At 36.1% G+C, this 21139-nt stretch overlaps 1 protein-coding gene across 1 annotated transcript in view; it reads left to right on the top strand.

The window, feature by feature from the left end:
• Positions 1-21139, top strand: part of LOC148658417 (1,4-alpha-glucan-branching enzyme-like) — a 377056-nt gene that overhangs the window by 331856 nt on the left and 24061 nt on the right. The window contains exon 15 of the mRNA XM_088639572.1: positions 12875-12992. Within this exon, the coding sequence (XP_088495698.1) occupies positions 12875-12992 (118 nt within the window). The remainder of the gene's footprint in view (positions 1-12874; positions 12993-21139) is intronic.

Raw genomic sequence — 21139 nt, 5'->3', positions numbered from 1 at the left:
TTACACCCTGTGAGAGGTGCTGTGTCTGAACCATATATCTCAGAAATCTCTTGGGGGAATGAGCTGCTGCTCTCAGTCACCTGACTAGTTGCTTGAAGACAATAGCTTTGGGGAATGTTGTCCAGACACAGCTACGTTCTCAGAACCCACATTGATGTAATAGTCAGTAGCAGGCTATTTTGAAACCATTTGATTCTGTATGATTCCTTTGGCAAGAAAAGATTTAAATTATATGCCAAGACCAGGCTGACCCTAAGCATGCTGTTTGTAATCACACTGCAGTGTATTGAAATCCTAGCAGAGCTATTTCATAATGCAATGTCCACACAATAACAAAGCTTTTGTGAGAGGATATGGAGAAAGGTGCACGAAATTGAGAAAAATGGGTATCTGAACAGGCAGGAAGATCACCATTGATGCATGAGCAAAAGAATCCCTATTAACTGGCAGACAACTGTTAAAAAGCACAACATACTGAAAATAACAGACATACAGGCATCTACCTTTTAAAATGTATGAATTTACCCAAAAAAATAAAATAGGGCTTTGTTAGAGGTATCAAAAATATTTCAGTTACAAAACAATTATCCAGGCCAATTTAATTTCATATACTGAAGATTGTAATGTAAAGAAATGTAGGCATGCCTTTTGCTATTTGACCTGTTACCAACACCAAAGCAACGGACAAGAGAGGTAACACTGGTTGGAGGAGCAGCACATCTTTCATTGATTTCATGCAAGTCTCCCGCTGCCCTACAGATCCCCACCTTACCCTGGTGCCACTCATCAAACAGATGTGTTTCACTTGTGAGGTTCTTAAGAGTCCCAAGATTGCATTAAGAACAGTGATGGATGTAAAGATCATCCTACTGTTTCTTGAACAATCCCACACTATCAGTTTCAGCAGCAAGGCCAGCTGGTTTCCATCTCTATCAAGCTTTTTTACGATTTTGTAAAATGCCAACAAGTTTATGTGATGCTTAAGTAAAAGACGAGTGAAATAACACTATGATATTTAGGCATAATGTACTGGCATTGTTCCTAGGAATTAGAGAGTTTTCTCAGACCACCAGAAGGACACATTAGCGTCTTTCAAAAATCTACAACAAATGTAGCTGCATTTGCATGTACTCAAGCCAATTTACGATAGCAGTGTGCTAAAAATACCAGTCAAGTCATTGAAATGCATATTACTTAAACCTTCGACAGGCAAACTCAGCCGTCACAAACTTTTTCAGGCTCTCAATGGACACATTCTTCATATCCTGCAGTTTATCCAGCTGGTCGGAATATTTGAAATCCCAGTTGGATACCAGTATGAAAGCTCTGCCTGTCAGAAGAGATCTTTCTTTGATATATACCTTACATTCGGGTGCCTATTAATGTCAGGTCAGCGTCTACTTGTTATCAGGCAGTGTTGATGACTTTAATGTTATTCTAAATAATTCTGCAGTTTCAAGTTTGGATGCATTCTTTCATATTCTAGAAAAAGAAGTAAAGTTAAACCCTCCTAATATTAATGACAATGGCTATTACAGATGGTAGTCATTCAGATTGTAGCAGTAGATTTATGATATGCATTACCATTCTCTGAGAAAAAAAGTTGGATCAATCATTTCTTCCTGCAGAGATTATTGACTCATGTACCTCTTGGGATAAGGTATGAAGGGGGTTTATCAGCTCAGCCTCCCTTTCCTGATCAGATGGAGCATGGCTGTTTCACAATAATGTCTGATATGTGATTACCGAACACTTTTGTCTTCAGTAGAATCTTGAATTCAATTTAATATATAGAGACGTAAAAGGCAATTCTTGTGAGATAGGATTAAACATCCTATTAATTTGCCTCACTCAAAGAGAATATTACTCATCTCTAACAATTTTCAAGAAAAGATTAGCTTTTCCATTTTTAGCCCGACTTGCCAACATACAAATGCAAATGAAGTGCAATGCAAAAGTAACATAAAAGTTGTTTTTAGTTCAATTATAGGCCTACACCTGTGTACAAGCCTTCTGTGAAGAAAATTAAGGTGTAATCCTCAAAATATCATAGCAAATATTTCTGATTTATAGACAAAACATGAACTCACCAAGTTAAACTGTTTAAAACTCAAGTAATGCTCTGCTTAGAACGCATGGTGCTGTGATCATTTCTGTACACAACAACGTGATTGTGGGCCAGTGGTGTGTAGCACACAACTAGTGAACCAATCCATCACATAAGGGGTTATTTTGATACTGCAAATAAGAAGTAAAACTAGTCCCAAAGTGCCATGTATCAAGGTTAAAAAAGTATATTTAAAGCAGTGCCTGCTTCTTATTTCCTTTCATAAACATCTGCCATGCCTTTCCGGGTAACTGTATTTGTGCCTTTGTGTATGCTACATTAAGTCTCCTGGCTCTCTGAGACGGGGGGGCGGGATTTGATGTGCAAATACTCATTTATATTTTGGGCGAGAAGGCTGTGCAATGTGAATTGGGTACTACTGCAGGGAATAAAAAAGAATATTGACAGCTTATTTATTTATTTAAATACTAACTCTAGTAAAAAAACATCAGTACAGACCCTGTATGTCAAATTCTGACTTACTGTTCTGTGTAACTCCTTACTTCTCTCAGGAACAGCATCTGTTCTACAGACTCATTTCTTTAGAATGAGTCCTGGGCAGGCTCAGCACTGTAAGACAGAGGTATTTTTAGTTTAGTTTTTTTAGTTGTTTTTTTCCAGTGTAATTTAAACTGCAAAGAAAAAGGTTTTTTCACAGTAACAAAGGAGGGATTCCCTAACTTTGACTTTTCAGTGCTGAATGTTTTAAAACAAATATCCAAAACTCTGTAGAGAATTAATGATGCTTAAGTTGGTTTTGAGATCCCTGTTTATTACTCTTTAGATTTGTTTGCTGGTTTTTGCATACCTGGGAATAATATTGCCCCATACTTTTTAATACTGTAAATATAAAGAAAACATCCAAAAGCAATTCTCTCTATGTTGACTCTTCTCTATGTCTGGAGTACATAATGAAAACATGTTTCTTCAGCCACTGTTTGGTCACATTTTTTTTTAAAAATGAAAAAGTATCTCTGCATTGCTGATGTGTAAAAAAAAGATGAATTTGGAAAGTGAATGGCAAAGAGCCTTTCCTCATCTTGCTAGCAGGCCTGCTGGCTGCTCGATTTCTTAAGCTCTGAATAGTCAAGTCAGACATGACACAGGAAAGTTTGGTTAGAAATTCTGATTGAAATCCACAACTCCTCCTGTGTGGGGAACCACTCAGTTCTCCACTGAGCGCTCTTTCACTACTCAACCCAGCATTGCTATACCACAGTTTTGCTGTGAAATATATGATTTGGATGTTGGAGAGCACTGTAATAGGGTCTGTATTTGTTAAAAACTATTCTACTGTGTATCTCACCAGATGTCAGACCCCCTCTGTGCAGGTTTAAACACTGATTTGACGGTGTCACTCTTACTATTGGCAAGTCTGAGGGACATTTTGCCATGTGAGACAAACTAGTTCTGGGCACGGAGACAGTGTTTTATCTGAATAACATGGGAAAACACAAAAGAAGTGTTTTCTTCTCATGTGTGCCTTGAATGCATTAATGAGTCTTTCCAGAATGACAAATGATCTAGGATTGTTTCTTCTGACTTTTCTACTGCAATATTCTTTTCAGCGCTGGCAGGCAAGCAGTATGTTGTTGTTTTCACTCTAACTGTACCAAATCACCATTACTGTATCTTTCCATCTTTATTGCAAATTGAATATCAAAAGAGCAAACCTAAACAAACTCCTTCTGCTTTAGCCAAATACATTGTTCTCCTCTCTGCGCTGTGACAGGTTAACACATCGTATTGTTCTCCTCTCCTTGCTTTAACCCGGCCTATTGAAGTTTTACCTTCCTTTCATTTAAACCATTGTTACCTAAGATCAATCCATTGTCTGTGTACTGTTTTTCCAAGTCAAATCAGTTGCAAAAGATCCCCAGATATGTGATCATGAAAAGAGTATTTCAATTTTTACTCCAGTTTGCTTGTTTTGTGAGATAACTGCCAGGCTATATGGAAGAGGAAATCAGAACCCCCCCTCTGTCCCAAGAAAAACAAGAGGTTGCTGCATTGGGGTTAATCGTGCATAGTGGAGTGTGCTGATGTGCCCTAGAAGCCTATATTTTTACCCTGGAGCTGGGAATTTGTTATTGGGAACTGCGGTTTTTCCTTGGTCCTGAACATTTCTTCAGAACACAGTTATCACTCATTTACCTTGGATTTAGAAAATATAAGAAAGGTTTCAAATGAATCCCAATTTTGGCATTATAAAAAAGTAACCATTGCTCCTGGGCAATTTTAAAAAGTCAATTTCTGAAAGAAACCTGTATCCTAGTCCTGGTATGTAATTGTATCTTTGGATGAATTCCATGGGTCATTAGTGGAACTAATAATGGTCCTTGGGAATTGTTTTTTTTTTTTCTATTTTCAAAGGTCAGAATTGACAGGCTCTGGGATAATCTTCTATTTTTACAAACATCATTATTGTATTGTTCAGAATAACAAACTGCAGGCAGCAATATCAGCCATCTGTAGGCCAAAAATAATTGTAAAAAACAAGAACCATCCATTACCCTGGGATCAGTGTATTAAAAAAGAGGCTTGCCAAGAAATTTCTTTCTTCCCCTATGCTATTTTTTAGAAGTTCTTTTTAAATGGTCGTGTTTTGGGATTGTCATGTACTATTATTACATGTTGCCAGTCCACATTTTAGCACTTGTTTTTATCCTTATCACTTTGCAGCATATCCTGTTCTACATTTTTCTGTTTCTCCTTATTATATTGTTTATGATTGTACAGTATGTTACCGTATCAGTAAATATGGATTATGAGTAGTTTTCCTTAAGTCTTATTAGAAGGAATGGGACATTTGTGTCTCAGAAAGCTAAAAATCCAAGCTTTTAAAAATGCACTATCCCATTACACCTCCTGGCATTTCAGCTTTTAGCAATCTTTTAAGAAGTTATTCTTTGTGGAGTAGCTGGTAGGACAAGTAACTATGCACCAACAAATGTGTAAAATTCAGAAGGAATACAGATATAGAGATATAATGTGAATATATACTAATCCTATGTAGTAAAACTAGTCCATACCTGGTGATTCCTTCAACTTTTAGTAGTTCATTAGATTAATTGGTTATTTTTACTAAATTGAAATACATACTGTTGCAGACTGAGGAAGATGCTTTTTATCAGAGTTTATCAACAACATATTCTGTACTTAGTGTCCTCAGATAAACACTTTGACTCTGGTGTAGCTTACAGTATGCGTTGCACACATAGAAGACTACAGGAGCACTGAAAGTACAGTACTGTGAGCCAAGATTATGACTAGCCATGGCACAGATGCTTAAATATTAAATGAGAAAAAGTATATGACAAAAAATTAGGTTACTATGCAGTAATCCGCTTCTCATGAAGAATCTTTTAACAAAATCAAAAGAGAAGCATGCAATGATCGGTACACATTTTATCTTTTTAGAACCTCTACTTGTCCTCTACTTATGGTTTTCCATGTAAACTTAAAACACCACTGTAGTGTTCCATGATTCCTCAAGAGTAAACAGTTATTTGTTTAAGTCAAGATATATTGGATCAGTTAAATCTTTATTTTAGAATCATAAAATTTACATCAGAATGAAAAGGGGTGTTTTTTGGCTTGTGTATTGTAAATATCAAATAACTGTTAAAAACTAGAGGGAAGAAAATTACCTCAGATAGAGTTGTGTTTTCTACTGGCAAAGAAAAACACTATTAGTATTAAGCTAATAATAGTATTTGAGTATTTAATTTTGAATATTTCTTTATTTACTCAAATTAAGATAGTACATTTGAATTATCCAGCCCTTGTTGTTGCCTCCTATAAAAGACCTCAGCTTGTAAATCTTGTAATGGATCAAATTGCTATGCAATGTAAGATTAATCAGTTTTTAATATATCTGCCAAAACATATCAGATATTTAATGGTCAAGGTTAAGGTCTTTAACCATGAATAAAATATACTAATTTATGTGCAATCAACCCCAAGGCCAAAGTTCAAAAGGAAGGTTGAGCCAATTTAGAAGACTGTTTAACCCTCGTAATAACCATTGGTGAGCTCTGCAAACCTTATTCTGGTGCTCATGAGATAGAAGGGATGAGACCATTTGTAGAGACAGTGGATTCTATGAAGCGCATGAGCTATTTGTATACTTATTTGTAAGCTGAATAAGAGGAAAATGCTGGCATTGGATTGAGGCAGGGAGAATCATGTTTGATCAATTTAACTATTTGACTTTGATAATGTCCCTACAAATGTTTATGATATGCATTGAGACTGCTTTGACATGCGGTAATATCAATATGTGTCTGAGATGCAAAGGAAACAGTTTTGTAAATATAGTAAATTGCAGATTAAACCCTCTGATTGCTAGTGAAAGTGTGAATAAATGAAAATGTGTGCAGATATACCAGAAAATCTGGAGTGAAATAAAAGAATTTCACAATCTCTTAATCAGATGTACTGTACTTACTAGTGTTGTCAGTTGACTGGAAATGTGTGGTCCCAACTATAGCTACATCTCACCCAAAGTGATTAACTCCCATTCGTGATTCAAACTTTAGTAGGCGTGAATTTTGGAAGGCACTCATTTAGGCTAGGGAGTGATAAAACTGGCCAGTGTCTCTTAACATTTACTGATACCTTTCAATGAGTATTAAATGTATTTAGTTTGATGTGAGACCAAAAGCAGGTCATTGCCCATAAATTTGTGAATTATTCTGTAAGAATCTTGCTTTCAAACTTGAGGCAATGAAATGGGGGGGAAAAGCAAAACTACATGGCCTGAAATCTTCTTTTTTTGCAAATGCCAAAACTCATTCTAGTCTTTCCTCATACCGCATATCGTATGACCCAAGAGAGTTCATTCTCAATTTGCAATGCTGAGAAACCTCAAAATATCCATAATAAAAGGCAAATTTCTGTTAGGAAAGAAAATAAGATGTATTTCCCAATTCAAGGAACAGAAGGCGGAATACAGCATTCTTCAGCACAGACAATGAGTGCAGCTGCAGCTCTTTTTAATCATTAATATCAAAGCAGACAGCCGAACGCAAGTAGAATTTCCCAACAGTATGAAAATGAATGACTTTTTGAGGGTCATCATAAGACTAAGCATGAGAGAGCTAAACTCAACAAGGCTACAGGGGAAAGAGATAATTATTGCACTTGCCAGTGTATTTGACCACTGCATATGTTTATTTCTTACATGTTTTTTTTTTTTGTTATGAACTGTTGTTTTTCAATACTCAGGAGCCTTATATAAACACAGAACCAAAATTTCCTCCAAGGATCAGGCTTCTTACATAGATGAAAGCGATTGTTTCCACTGTTCATTATTTATTTTTTATGAAGCACAGCTCAGCCCGTTCCTGCACAGGAACAGATAGACCTTTTGATTTTGCCTGTCAGTTTTGGTTGTGTCAGGAAAGGTGTTTGTGCAAACTCTGGCAAAGGTGAGATACGATGTTGATATAAAAAAATAAGTACAGAAAACGTGCTGCGAGGGAATGTTCTGTTTGAATATTAGCAGTGGTATGTAATGTTCTGAACACTATCTTGATTTTCTGATTTTCATTGAAAACCTTAAACTTTCCAGTAAATGGTTGCTTTAAAGATGCTGATAAAATTGCATTTTAAGTCCAAAGCTGTTAATATGAGCTCCTTGAAAAGAAATGTGTTTCCTGTAACTTAGGTTAAATATCAATTTAATAGTTTTTAACAGTCAAGCAAGCAGTGAAAAGCAAATTAAACAGGGAAATGTCCATAATTCATTACTAGGTCAGCATTTATTGAAAGTGTTTTCAATTTTTCTTGTCCTTGGAGGCCTCCTAAACTATCGCTGGAAACATACAGTACAGTACAGTGGCTGGGTGGACCCTAACTTTAAAACCGTATTGATGTGGCTCAGAAATCTCTATGGGAGATAATTTGTTTTAAAAATACTATTTTTTAGACATTGCAGTTTTCTAAAGGCTGAAGCAGAGTAAAGGTAAACCTTACAGGATATACAGTAGAGTTGAGTATTGAACAATGTTCTAATTAGCAAACCATAAAATGTCGGATCCCCCACCACCACCTCAGTGTTTATTTTAAATGTAATAAAATAAGAATTAATTGGGTAATTGCACAGTAAACTTCTCAGTAAACTACTACTTCTTCAATCTCCTGCATATTATTGTTTCTCTAAGTGCCCATGGAGACATTACATTTATTTGCAGTGCACCTGATTGATTCCTTTTCATTTAACTGGGTCAGATAGGAGCATTTCATCAGTAATTGCCAATGTTTGTTTGTTTTTTACTTTTGTTACTTCTTACACTGAGCCACATATCTTCTTATAATATTAACTCTAGACAAATAATACCCCAAATTCTGGTCTTCTGGGTAAAAAAAAAAACAAATGAAAAAAGCTTCAAGTTTCCCATCAAAAGGCTCAAATTCATCCTGTAAAACTCTTGGGAGTGGTTTGTGTAGTAGGAGACCTTGAAATTGCTTCTATATTTAAGCTTCTGCTTTTACCTGTATGCTTGTTTGCAAAGGTGGTTCATCAGTCTCTTTGCCTAATTGATTTCACAGTTGTATCTACCAGCATTGCTGCTGTTCTGAGCATGATGTTTTGAAAGAAACAAGCTGAAGCAAATGCTGTGTTTATACTGCATTGTGTGAATGCAGTATCATTATCTATTCAGAGCAATGCATTGGACTTTATTTATAACCTGTTCTTTATAAGTGACACATTTGCTCTTAAAAGTAATGAACAACCCCAGTATAAATCCTATTACCTGTTGTCACTAATGAATAACTAATGCATACTGTACATGTTTCTTTACTAAGACATCTATTAGATGTACATTAATCTTATACTATCACTCACCAAACTGTGTTTCAGAAAAGAAGCATTAATGTACAGTATGGTTTGCAGGTGACCCCTGTAATATTTTTTTGTTTTTGTAAACCTTTTTAATAAATGGTTATGGACAGGACAAAGTATTATATGTAAGGGTTAAATTTAAGGGAGAATTTATGTTTAAATGCAGATGCCTGAATACTTTAGGGTACCTGGGGTACCATATCGCATTTCTGCACGTGATATATTTTTGGTACTTTTGGGAAATATCTAGAACACATTGGGTCTTTATATTTAATTAGGTCTTTGTAATTTTCACTTTCTTAAGAGACAATAATTAGTAGACATTGGATGACTCCCATTTGGGCCTTGGAAAATGGCTAAAACACTGTTGGAGAAGAAGGTAATGTATTGCTTTCATAACCAGTGTTTGTAAAGTGTAAAGCTGCTTCCTCAGGCTCTGATGAACACTTATCTCAAACTGTGTAATTGTTCCTGCAGCACTCCAATTAATCCCCTCACACTCCTATATCATCTGTTTGTTCCGATTAAGAAAAGCCAAATGTGTTTATCGACCTTTATCTAGCATACAAAAAAGATAAAATGAATTTAAACAAGCTGTGGGTGGAAAATAATTTTGAGGCACTTCAGAGCTAAAGTCCATTTTTTTACACTTGTAAGAATTCTAATTTTTTTTTTGTGTTCATGTATTGTCATGTATTCTGTACTGTGTTGGATTGGCACAGTACAGAAATCACTTAATAATATATAGTTACATCATGTGGGAGGCTCTGTATAGCTTATACAGTATGTTTAAACCCACACCTTTGTCTGTGAGTGTTTTTTTTAAACCATTAACTACCCAGCAAGCATTATAAAAACAGTTTCATAGCTCCATGGCACCATGGGTTAACATTCATGTACATCAGGCTTCCACATGGCTTATCCAGTAGGTCCATTCAGTTATGCAAGTTGATTCCTGCATTCCAGGTGCCATTTATTGAGCCGGAACCATGTCAGGAACTGACTGTGACCTATAGTTCCAGTCATGAGACAACTGGTCAAGCACCATCAAAGCTAGATACCCTCAAATTTTCAATAACAGCAACCTACCCAGTCCTTTCACGGTTAGAGAGATATTTAACATTTACTGTATGAAAGAGCGCTTAAATCAATTTGGCCTCTTGATTGCACTTGCTGTTGTCTTAGATATTGAAGCAGCAATCTCTATCAACATAGAGAGGTGTTGATTGTGACGTACAGTAAACAACACAGTTGCAGAGAAAAAGTTAAATCAACATAAACTGTTTTTATTAGACCACAAAAAATATCTGTGAAAGCATTCAGAGATTTAAAGTACATGACTTCAGTGATGAAGGGCCTTATATTTATGGGTTTGATTCCACCTGTGCTCTTAATTTATCTAATTATTGGCTTCAATGGACCAGTGTTCTGGAAGTAAGAACAAGACCTGCAAGAATTGCTGAACTGTAATCCAATACTTGATAACACATTACTCATTTAAGTAGGAAAATAAATATCAGTGGGTGACCAGACACTAGGCTTCAAATAAAGAAACTTGTCCAAAAGTTACCTCAGAACTTGGAGTTAAAGGGTTAAAGACTCTATTTCTGTCTTTATGTTTCATTACTTTTGAGCCTTTAGTTATTCAGTCAGCTTGCTGTGAATGTGTGATCTGTAATGCAATCCCAATGGGTGGCAAATTATGTTTTAGCTAATGATTACTTGAGGGGGAAACTTGCCTCAGGAGCAAAATAGTTAGAAAGTAATGAAAAATGTCCAACTGACAGATGCCTTTGTCATACGTTTGTTCAGACAGTCAAGAGCAATGTGCAGGATGCTTAATATTATTTAACACATTTTGAGCTGAACCTATGGAAAGCCTATGTGTATTCTTACTTTTCCCTTTATACGTGGAAATATAGTTAACTCCTTCCTTTCTGTTTTTTTCTATGCAAATCAAACCTCTTCTGCAGTTTCTGCAGCCCTTGTTCAAGAAGAAACATAGATTTTATATTAGAAACATTCCTCTATACCTGCAGTGATGTGTTCTACTGCAGCCTCGTACTTACAAATGCCCCATTAAACATCTATTTGATTTTGAACCAGAAACCATAAAACAAATAAACCTGTGTATAAGAATTAAACATGTGGCATGTACATGAGTGCATTATTTCACTGACTTAAAATAGATTAAACATGTACAGATTCTGCTTGTTTCTGTATTTAAAGAGTTAAGGGTGTCTGTTCTACCATAATCTTACAATCTGTGAATCAACATTATTGTTTCTGGCACAATGAATTCTGTATATACAGTAGGCACTAGTATGGATATGTGTACCTACAGAGCTGAGAAGAGAAAGTCAGATGTTGAGGGTAATGATGAAGGATCATTTGGTTGTCTAATGTGACAGTCTGCTGCAGAAATGGCAACATAATCTATTACCATTACCTCAGGTTAGTTCAAAGGGTAGATTCACACATTAAAGAGCAAGAGTAACAAGTGTTGTCCAAAATCATTAACACAGTCTGTAAACAAGAGTTTAGAACTTCCACTGCTATAATATTTACTAAGATAACTACCAAAATCAGTTTTACAGTTTTGAATTAAGTTTGCCCTGAAAACTAGCTTACTGTATTTAACTAGATCTATTTTTCCCACTTGTTTCTGATAGGATCCATTGTGGCAACATACCTACCAATTTTCATTTTAACAAAATTTCCGCTGCTTTATATTCACATAATCCAGTTACAAATTTCCAATAATAATGCTTGTGCCGGCCTCTCTCATGAAGGGGGGCTATTTTCATTTATTAAAAAAGCCAGACCATCCAAGAAAATGACAACAGCACAGCCTGCAGCATTATGAGGTATTGACAGGTTCTGAGTGGGAAGGCTGTTATTTTTTCTCAGAGGCATGCATCATATCAGTGGCTCGCTTTTCCAAACAACGGTAAATCTCAAATTCTTTCCCTCTTGGGCTGCAGAAACTAAAAAAGTTATCAGAAACGCCAAACCTATAGCTCAGTAGTTGCGAGTTGAAAAACATTCTTGACAGAACTAGGTTATGTTGTAGGAAACATGAAAGATCTGTAAACCATCACTTTGATTTAGTCAGCTCTTTTTTGCATACGGCTGTAGCCATTTGTTTGGTAAAATAAAGGGAGGAAGCAGCAATAAATTTCGGCAGCACATTAAAACAAAATCAATAGTCTTGCTCTGCTCATTTGAAAAACAATGTTGTCTTTTATGCACAACTACTGAGAAAGTTGTCTTTCTCATATTTTGTTCTGAAGGACTTTGAGGATACTGACTTTCTTACTGTCGTTTTCTGAAAACTTATAAACTACCAGAGTTTGAGATTTGAGATTTAAACAACGTTATTATACTAGATTTCTGAATCATTCATACCGAGCCCAACAATTAAACATTGTATGTATTCAACACAACATCAACCACAAAAGAGACCATGCTCAAACACAACAACAGATCTATTCAATAATTTCTGGGTAAAATATACTTTATTCTGTGATTTCTAATATTAATTTTGCTTCAATTTATTGAATCTTATTCAATTGCATTTGTATTCTAAAAAATCATTTTTAATTGCCATTGTTTATTCTTCTCACCCATTTCACTGCAATACAGTGGTGTGTCATTATTGTATATAATTATAATGATGTGTTTATTCCTTCATTGTGAAGTACATATCAAGCAGTTTGTTTGCTGCTACATGTTAGTGGCATGTTTAGTAATGAATATGCTGATCTTGCCTTGGATTTTTGTCATTTTTTGTCCATTTTATTGCAACTGACTCAATCACATTTAAAATGTGGTTACTTAGAAACTTCTGAAGCACATGGGTTTGCCCTGAAATGTTTTGTCTTTGGATCAGCTGTTCCTTAACCTGTTGTCTCCAGGTATAAAATTAAATTGGATTCTGACATGGCTCAATATGGTGGACACCAGCGGCTTGACCACAACACGGACTTCTTTACCGAACCTGTTCCATTCAACAACCGTCAAAACTCATTGCTGGTAAGTTCATGTTTGCCCACAACAAAAAACAAACAGAGCAGCTCTTGGTTATTCTTTTTTTTTAATGATTTTAATGTTTTTTGTCTTTACTAAGGATAAACATCTCAACAGATTCGAGAGGATTGGCTGCGTAACCCATAAACACTTTGTACTCTGTAGCTCTGTACCAAAATACTTTTAATGTTCTTCATTAATGTTATTCTTCTCCAGACCTTTGTTCCCTCAGTATAATCTGCATTAACTTACAGTATGTGAGAGCACTGTGAAGGCTACGTCTCAAACATCCATCAGGAAACTAAAAGCTGTTATTGACCACAGATTTCTGCTTGAGAAGAAGCTTGTCATAAGAGATCACAGATAACAGCTCAGGGTTTTGCATTTGTTTTAGTTTAGTTGAATACTGTTTAACAACTAACGCAAAGAAGGCAAATGGAGCATGTTTTTAATTTTGGTGTTTACTTTCATTAGAATTTTCTTTCAAATATGGAAACATATTCCTTACTCTTAATCATGGTTACAATCTATGGGTGAGGGAGAAAGATGAAATGATTGTTATCTAATGTCAATATCTAACTACCCCGTCTTTTATAGCTATCCATTTCCTATCCACTTTATCCAGTTCAGGGTTGCAGGATAGCTGGAGTTTATCCTGGCAAGGGCACTGTCACGCCCCACACTCTCCCTCGCAAATGCCGTTCCATTCCTGTCACGCCCCACACTCTCCCTCGCAAACGCCGTTGCATTCCCAAACCCACTGTTTCACAATCTCATTCCTAATTGAACCCATCACATTCCCACATACACCAGATTCCACAAATTCTCACTCCCAAACCAATTATCCAATGGCATCCCTTTCCTTTCAGTATTTAAAGTTCCCTCACACACCAACCCTTGCTCACTATTGAGAAGCCTCCAGTAGAACTCTCTTGTGTGTGTTTCTAAACCTTTTGACTGATTTCCTGGTACCTAATTTTTTTCCTGCCTTTTGACCATGCATTTTGGATTTTGTTTTTGGATTGTCTTTTTGGATTTCCCTCGTTACCGGACTCTTTGCCTCCCTATTTGACCAAGCCCCTGGATTACGTCTTTTGGATTGTCCCTGTGCTACTCCGCATTCTGCGAGATTCACGGTTACACATAAGGATCCTCCTATTCTACCAATTGGTTTCCTGACAGGCACAAGGCAGGATACACACTGAATGCGACACGAGTCCAGGGCAGACACAGACACACACACACACTCACACCAGGGTCATTTTTCCCAGAAGTCAATTAACCTACTTGTACCATTATGTCTATGGTTTGTAGGTGAAAACCCATGCAAACACAGCAAAACTATACAAAAGCCACGCAGATAGCACCCCAGGTCTAGAATCGTTGCAAGGAAACAATACTAACCTCTGAGCAATCGTATCACCTCACCTCTTTTACATATTGAATGTAATATTGGAGAACTGTTGAGCCCTGCAAGCCTTACCTGACTGTTTTATCACACAGCTTTGACTGGGACGTCACGGTTATCATTGATTTTATTTTTCCTGGCTGGCTACAACAGTCAGAACAGGCACATACTATATATGTCCATGTTCTGCATACATGCCTAACACAAAATGGCATGATCCCATGCTGCAGCAGAGAGAAATGCTGCCTGCATTTCTTTTCAGCACAGAATATGCGAATGGAATGGACTCCATTAACAAGAGAGTACTGTAATGTTCCTTTTTTGGTTGCATTGCTTTTCAAGCTAATATCCACATTAGACAAGCGAGAGGGAAGAAATGACCAAGTAATTTCATGAGCTATTCCTATAAACTCTAAAGGAATGCAAACGGGCTTCCCCAACTAGAGCCACGCATTTCCATCAGCGCAGACTGCAAAGCTTTTTCAAAGCCTGCAACACTTTCATTTGCCAGCCTATTTCAAAGACTCTAGCGTGGCCAAAGGTGCGCGGCTCACAATTTAAACTTCCATTTCTAATCTATTATATCTGCAATCGCCGAGGCCCTCTAAGCCTTCTGAGCTTGCATTTAGCAGGGAAAACACAGCCAGGCGGGTCATAAATAAACTCCTTGAGCCTCGTATTGTTATTGATTTCTGGTAGCTGCACGTTTATGGAATAATAAATGTGTCGTTTATTTCTTTTCACATTGATAGATAACACTGCCTCCTCTGTTCCTCCGAACATGAAATACAAGCTGACACCTTCTTGTCTAGCTCTCACGTCGCCTCACTATTTAAGCTGTTTTATTTCTTGTCTTCCAGGCTTCTGCTTCCCTAAGTTGCTGTCTTTTCTAACATGTCCTCCTAAGGATGATTTAAATGAAGGTTATTTTTTTTTCTAGTCTGGCATGTTTCGTAACTTAATTTGAAAATTGTTCAGGGGAACTTAGTATTCTCTTAGTATTCAGTAAACTGAATATTTACAGTGTGGCAAAATGTACAGTACCTGGAACAAAATGTATTCCTTTTCAGATTTTGATGATTCTGAAAAATGTTCTGAAACTTTGTAAAAGTAACTGTCTTACCTCTAATCAGAAAAAAAGTGCTGTTTTCATGTCTTAGTGTCATTATCTCAGTATGTAAACTGAAACTCTGACCTTTATACACTACAGCTGAGACATTTTCTGTTTTAAGGTAGTCAAATTTAATCCAGAAAAAAAGAATCTGCAACACCACACAAGAGCAAAAGTTGCTAGTATAATTTTTATGTTGTAAAATACTCACAGGGAAGTGCAGTGGTTAGCACTGTTGCCTCACAGTGTTGGGGCCCTGGGTTCAATTTCCCAGGCTGCTGTCTGTGTGGAGTTTGTAAGCTTTCCTCATATTCACATGGGTTTCCTCTGTGTACTCTGGTTTCCCCCCACAGTCCAAAGACATACTGGTAGTTTAATTGGCTTCTGAGTAAATTGGCTCTGGTGTGAGTGTGTTTTTCTCTGTGTTTGCCAGGGTCTCCAGGCCTCTGAGACCTAGTAATAAATAAAGTGGTTTGAAAATGGATGGAAGAATGGATATCTTGCAAATTAATGGTTTAGTTATTCCACTAAAATAATATTTAATAGTCTATTTTCTGCTTGCTAAAAGTGCAAACAATGATCGTATACTGGAATATAATCTACCCTATCAACAAATAGGAACTGGAATTGTTTCCACACAAACAATTGGATGAAGCCATTAGAGGAGTACCAAATCACATTACATGGCAACACTAAATGCCAAGGACAAGTATTTCCTACAACCTTTTATGTTCTGTTAGGCCTTTAAAAAAGTACTAAGCAGTGCAGTGCTTGTCACATAAAGTACTCTATCATAATTAACATAATTACCATACTGTAATTAAACATTATTTATATTGATTTCTTTTGAATGACAAGTTATGAATTAAATTTTCCATGACAACAGGACTGGGATGTACTGAAACCTCTTTGTTTCAAATCATAGACCTTAACTCAAATAGGAATTTCTGCTATACTTGATTTTCTATGCTACAGTATACTATAGAGGGGTAGGCTGAACCATGTGAAGCTGAACCATACAGAACAAAAAGTACATAGATTTGCTTCACCATATGAAAATGTAGGGCCCAATCAATAAAAGTTCATTTTTTATCCAAATTCATGTTATTTTTGTCCTCCTAAACAGCGATACCGCCACACAACATATCTGCAATTCCTATAACCAGCCCCACTGCATTGTGCTAATGGGTTAGTTTGGAAGCAACCCGTAGAACAGTGAGACAATTTAATCAGACGGCTGTGAGGTTTCCTTGGAGAGGAGATAGTCAGTTGTTTTCTTCGGAGACTCATTTTCTGTGTATCCCTGTAGATTTTGTTGCTTTGAGGTGTATACAGTCTTGTGGCAAATAAGCTCATGGAGAGGCAGTGAAGAAGCAGGCCAGAGGAGTTTTTAAGCAGGTGAAGCCTTTATGTAAAGAAAATTGGCCCGATAGTAGAAAAACGTCAGGGAAGAGCTCTTCACTTGTTTTATTTGGAGGAATAAAACTCACTAGGTACTGTATGAAATTCATATGTTTTATAAACAACGTGATTTTATATGTTCAAATAGCATGTTTTTTAGGCAAAATATGGCATCTGCATAACATAATGAATCAATGGCAGTGTGACAGTATACCATTATGCAGTCAAATAATTAAGTGGACTCCAATTAACTGGAGTTTGAATTTGGCTTAGACAAACAAGTTTCTTTCAGACACACCAGCACATTCAGAACCTACAGTATTTCACTTCTTATTTAGCACATATGAATTGTCCTCAGTAAATTGTTAACCATGAGCTGTAATGATTTACATCTCAATAGATAATATTGGATATTGTCCGTATGGAAAATAAAGAATCAGGCAGATAAAATATAGTAGAAAACAGAAAATATGTAAAAAAAATACTGCACACCATTCTTCTTTATTATTAATGCAGTTATTGGAATGAAGGCCATTTTTATTATTTCCTGTTGATGCCCTGTTCTTTGGACTGTCATTCTGCAAAATGCTTATACTTGACTGCTATTAAACTTATGCCTGCTGCAAAATTACAGACATTACAGTATATGTTTTAATTAGACAACATGTTTGGTGCAAATGTTTTCTATTCTGTGCTGTGTAATACATTGGAATCCAACATCTAAATGCCTCTTATAGGCCAATTAGTCCTTAAAGTATGGTAAAGAGGGTTTTCATCAGGGTTTAAATCTAGTGTACAGCTGAATGTTCTGGCAGCCAACAGCCCTGTTAATGGAAAGACCTGAAGACCCTGAAACTGTTAAACATCTTTTAAGCTATCAATGATGAAAAAGTGCTGACACTTTAAATGACTGTAAAGCCACATGAGTTATGCCTTTACATTGTTATGCCCCTCTTTTGTGCTCTAATGTGTTGACCAATTTTATAAGCCACAATCTGCAAATGTACTATTCCCAGTGCTCAACCCACAGTATTATGATAAGGATCACTGTATAAAATGTTCACAAGAAGAAAAATTAAGTGTGTACCATGTATGTTTATTGTTGAGGATTTATTTCTTTTTTGGTTGCAAATCTTGTTGTGTGGCAAGATGCTTTACACTTGTTTTTATGACACAAATGAAAAGGAATACAAATATGATGAAGTAAAAACGGAATTCAGAGATAATAAAATGAAATGAAAATGGAGCAAAGGCAAAATGAGGGTATAAGACCTTTCCTAGAGCCTAGCAAATTTTATTATTCATGACCATATACCTAGACTTTTGTAATATTAAATGGCTTGGTTTATTAATGACTAGAGCAATAGTTTTAATGCAGCAAGGTGGTGAGTAATTTAAATGTCTAGGGTCTGAAGCAGTTATGGAGTGTGATTGAACTGTATGCTGTAAAGTCAGCTGCTGTTAAGTCAGTGAAATCATGATTTTAGACTTGTAGCCTGTAGGGTGGCCTACAATAATGCCAGCTAACAAATCTATGTCTTTTTTTTTCATTGGTAAGTATTTTCAAGATCATGGAACTTCATCTGCAAAATAAATTTTAAATAAAAAGATTACAGGTTATATCACAGAAGCTACTGTACATAAAGTATTTCATTGTTTGGGTAGTGTTATGACCCCAAGTGTCTAGGGGTAAAGGGATGTAACATTTAAGATAATTTTTGGAAGCAGGTGGGTTCTGGTGAGGTACTAGAAAGTGTGATAACAAGGGTGGGTGCAAAAGTGATGATTTTAAGTTGAATAAGTGACTGGTAAGACACGATAACACACAGGGTAAGGGAACTAGAATGGTGCCAAAGAAAAGAAAATAACAAACAAAATGGAGCTGGCTAGGAAAGTGAGTCAAAGCTAAACTGACTACAAAAAAAACCCGAAACACACGGTCTTTGGTGTCTTCAAATACCCTAGCTAACCTCCACTGACTATCCAAAACCATACAAGACAAACGGCACTCACCCGTACTAAACTAGTGTTACTAATACAAAATCAACTAAGTGTGTAGAATGTTCCCAACAACCTAAACTAATCTTATAGTTACTTATAACCAAATCAGTGCTTAGAAGGATTTTGAATACTTGTGTCAGGTTTCTTAGTCGTCTCCGTTCAAGTCTAAAGACAAAACAACAAATGCTATTGTTTGCTATACTTATGTATTGCCTTGTTATATCCTCTCAGATTATATAATATATACTGTACAGGACAGAAAAGGGGAATTTAAAAAATACATTGGATATATACTGTGGATTATACCTGTCCCAGGCTTTTAAAACAGTCCAGAATTAATCACAATATTATTGTTTATCACAGATTACTATGGCTGTCCATACTTCTTGATCTTTGAAATGAATACAGCCCTCAAAATTTAATTTAGCTTTTGCCCAAGCAAAATTAAATTAAATTGACTGCAGTTTCTGAAAAAAATGAATAGACTTTTGGCTGTAACAAGAGCTTAGTGAAATTGCGTTCTTTTTTATCAAAGTAATAGACGCTCCCTGAAAACTTCTTTAATATGAAGTTACACATAAAAATGTTATTTTCAAACTCCTGTACCTTCTGTGAGCATTTGCCTTCATAGCGCAGATTGATTTATCAAGACAGGTCTTTTTGTATGGTCAGAGCTTTCCTTTAAAACCAAACTTGATTTCTTCACCCAGATTCTATGATTTACACTAGACTTCAGACTTTAAGATGTATTTTTGGACATTTTAAAAAGTGTCTTCTGCATCCCTCTTCTAATGAACAGTGGTTCAAGTTTGCATTATGATAGCACTTAAGTGGTATCTTAGCTGCAACTGCTAATTTATTTTTATCAGTTCAAGGTATTTCCACAAGTGTGGAAAGTGTGTGCAAGTGTGGAAAATTCACTGTTTTGTCTCTGATAACAGGAAGCTGGAAGGACACTAGCAATACTGAACATCCCTTCACTCTTGAAGTGTATGGATTATAACTGACTTGACACAGAGAAAAAGATCTTTTCGAAACTTGAGATAGAAATGGCATGGAAATTATATGAACCAAGAGGAAAACGGATAGCTTTGTCATGCTTTGATAGTGGTGGGTGGGTGTTGTGAAGTAAACTGCCAAAACGCAGAACACAAAAGGAATTTAGAGTAGCCAGTCAAAGTTAACCAGCTTGTAGTTAGAATGTGGGAGGTAATCCACTCAAACACGCAAGGAACATTCAAGTTCCATAGACGCATCCACAGGACCCCGGAGCTGTGAAGCATCAGCATTAACCACAACTCAACATATAGTGAGCGGCAAAGATCTTTTAAACCCGTGATTAAAAAATGTTTACAGGGATGAAGCTTGGTACAGTAGCTCTTCATTATCCCCTTTTCTTTAGAAATACCAAACAGGTAGAACAATGAAAAAGAAAGCAGCTGCAAAAACTAATCTGAGATAATAGAGCAAATACATTTAGCTGTTCCATAGGAGACCAGTGCAAGAATACTGTAAATTAAATAAGAGAAGCTACAGCAACCCTTTCCTTTTTTTGCACATTGGAATATTGTTCAGAGCTTAAGTCTGAAGTTATTCATTTTTGTGTTGCATCTTTGTTGTTGATCTGTGGAGTACAAGTGCATGTATTTACTGTACAATGATGAATATGTCCTTTGGGCTTTTAAATGCTACATTTACATTTATAGTCATTTCTTGCCGCAAATTAACAATGACCGATTCACATTTTCTTCTGCTTATGGACTGATGCTGAGTTATTGTAGGTCTTTACAAATGCAGAGAAAAAGTCTGCTATTGTAATTGTGCCTCATTTTCTGTGTGGTGTCATACAGTAAGTTCATAGACATAAATTTAAACATATTATCGGACAACAGTGCAGTAGGAATTATTCAAAAATTTACACAATTTTCTCTAGAAGCTATTCATTAAAGAAGATTGAATTATTAAGGTATTAATTTGTATTTAGTGGTAGAAGGGACAACTGCAGCAATTTGACACTTTGCTAAGAAGCTTCTGAAGATTTACACATTCGCCTCCAGTTTTTAATAATTTTTAATAGATTGTTTACTTTGAGCTTTGCAATTGGTTTTATTAGGTAAAAAACATCTGTTATTTGGAGCACTGTGTCTTCTTTGCATGAAAACAATTTTCATCTTTTAAAAATCCTTAATTTAAAATTCTCTTTTTTCATTTTATTTCCTTTTTATACATCCA

This window comes from Lepisosteus platostomus, chromosome 7, assembly GCF_059453375.1.
Source record: "Lepisosteus platostomus isolate fLepPlt1 chromosome 7, fLepPlt1.hap1, whole genome shotgun sequence".
NCBI classification, from domain to species: domain Eukaryota; kingdom Metazoa; phylum Chordata; class Actinopteri; order Semionotiformes; family Lepisosteidae; genus Lepisosteus; species Lepisosteus platostomus.
The sequence above is the reverse complement of the archived record's forward strand: the minus strand, read 5'-3'. Positions and strand labels throughout refer to the sequence as shown.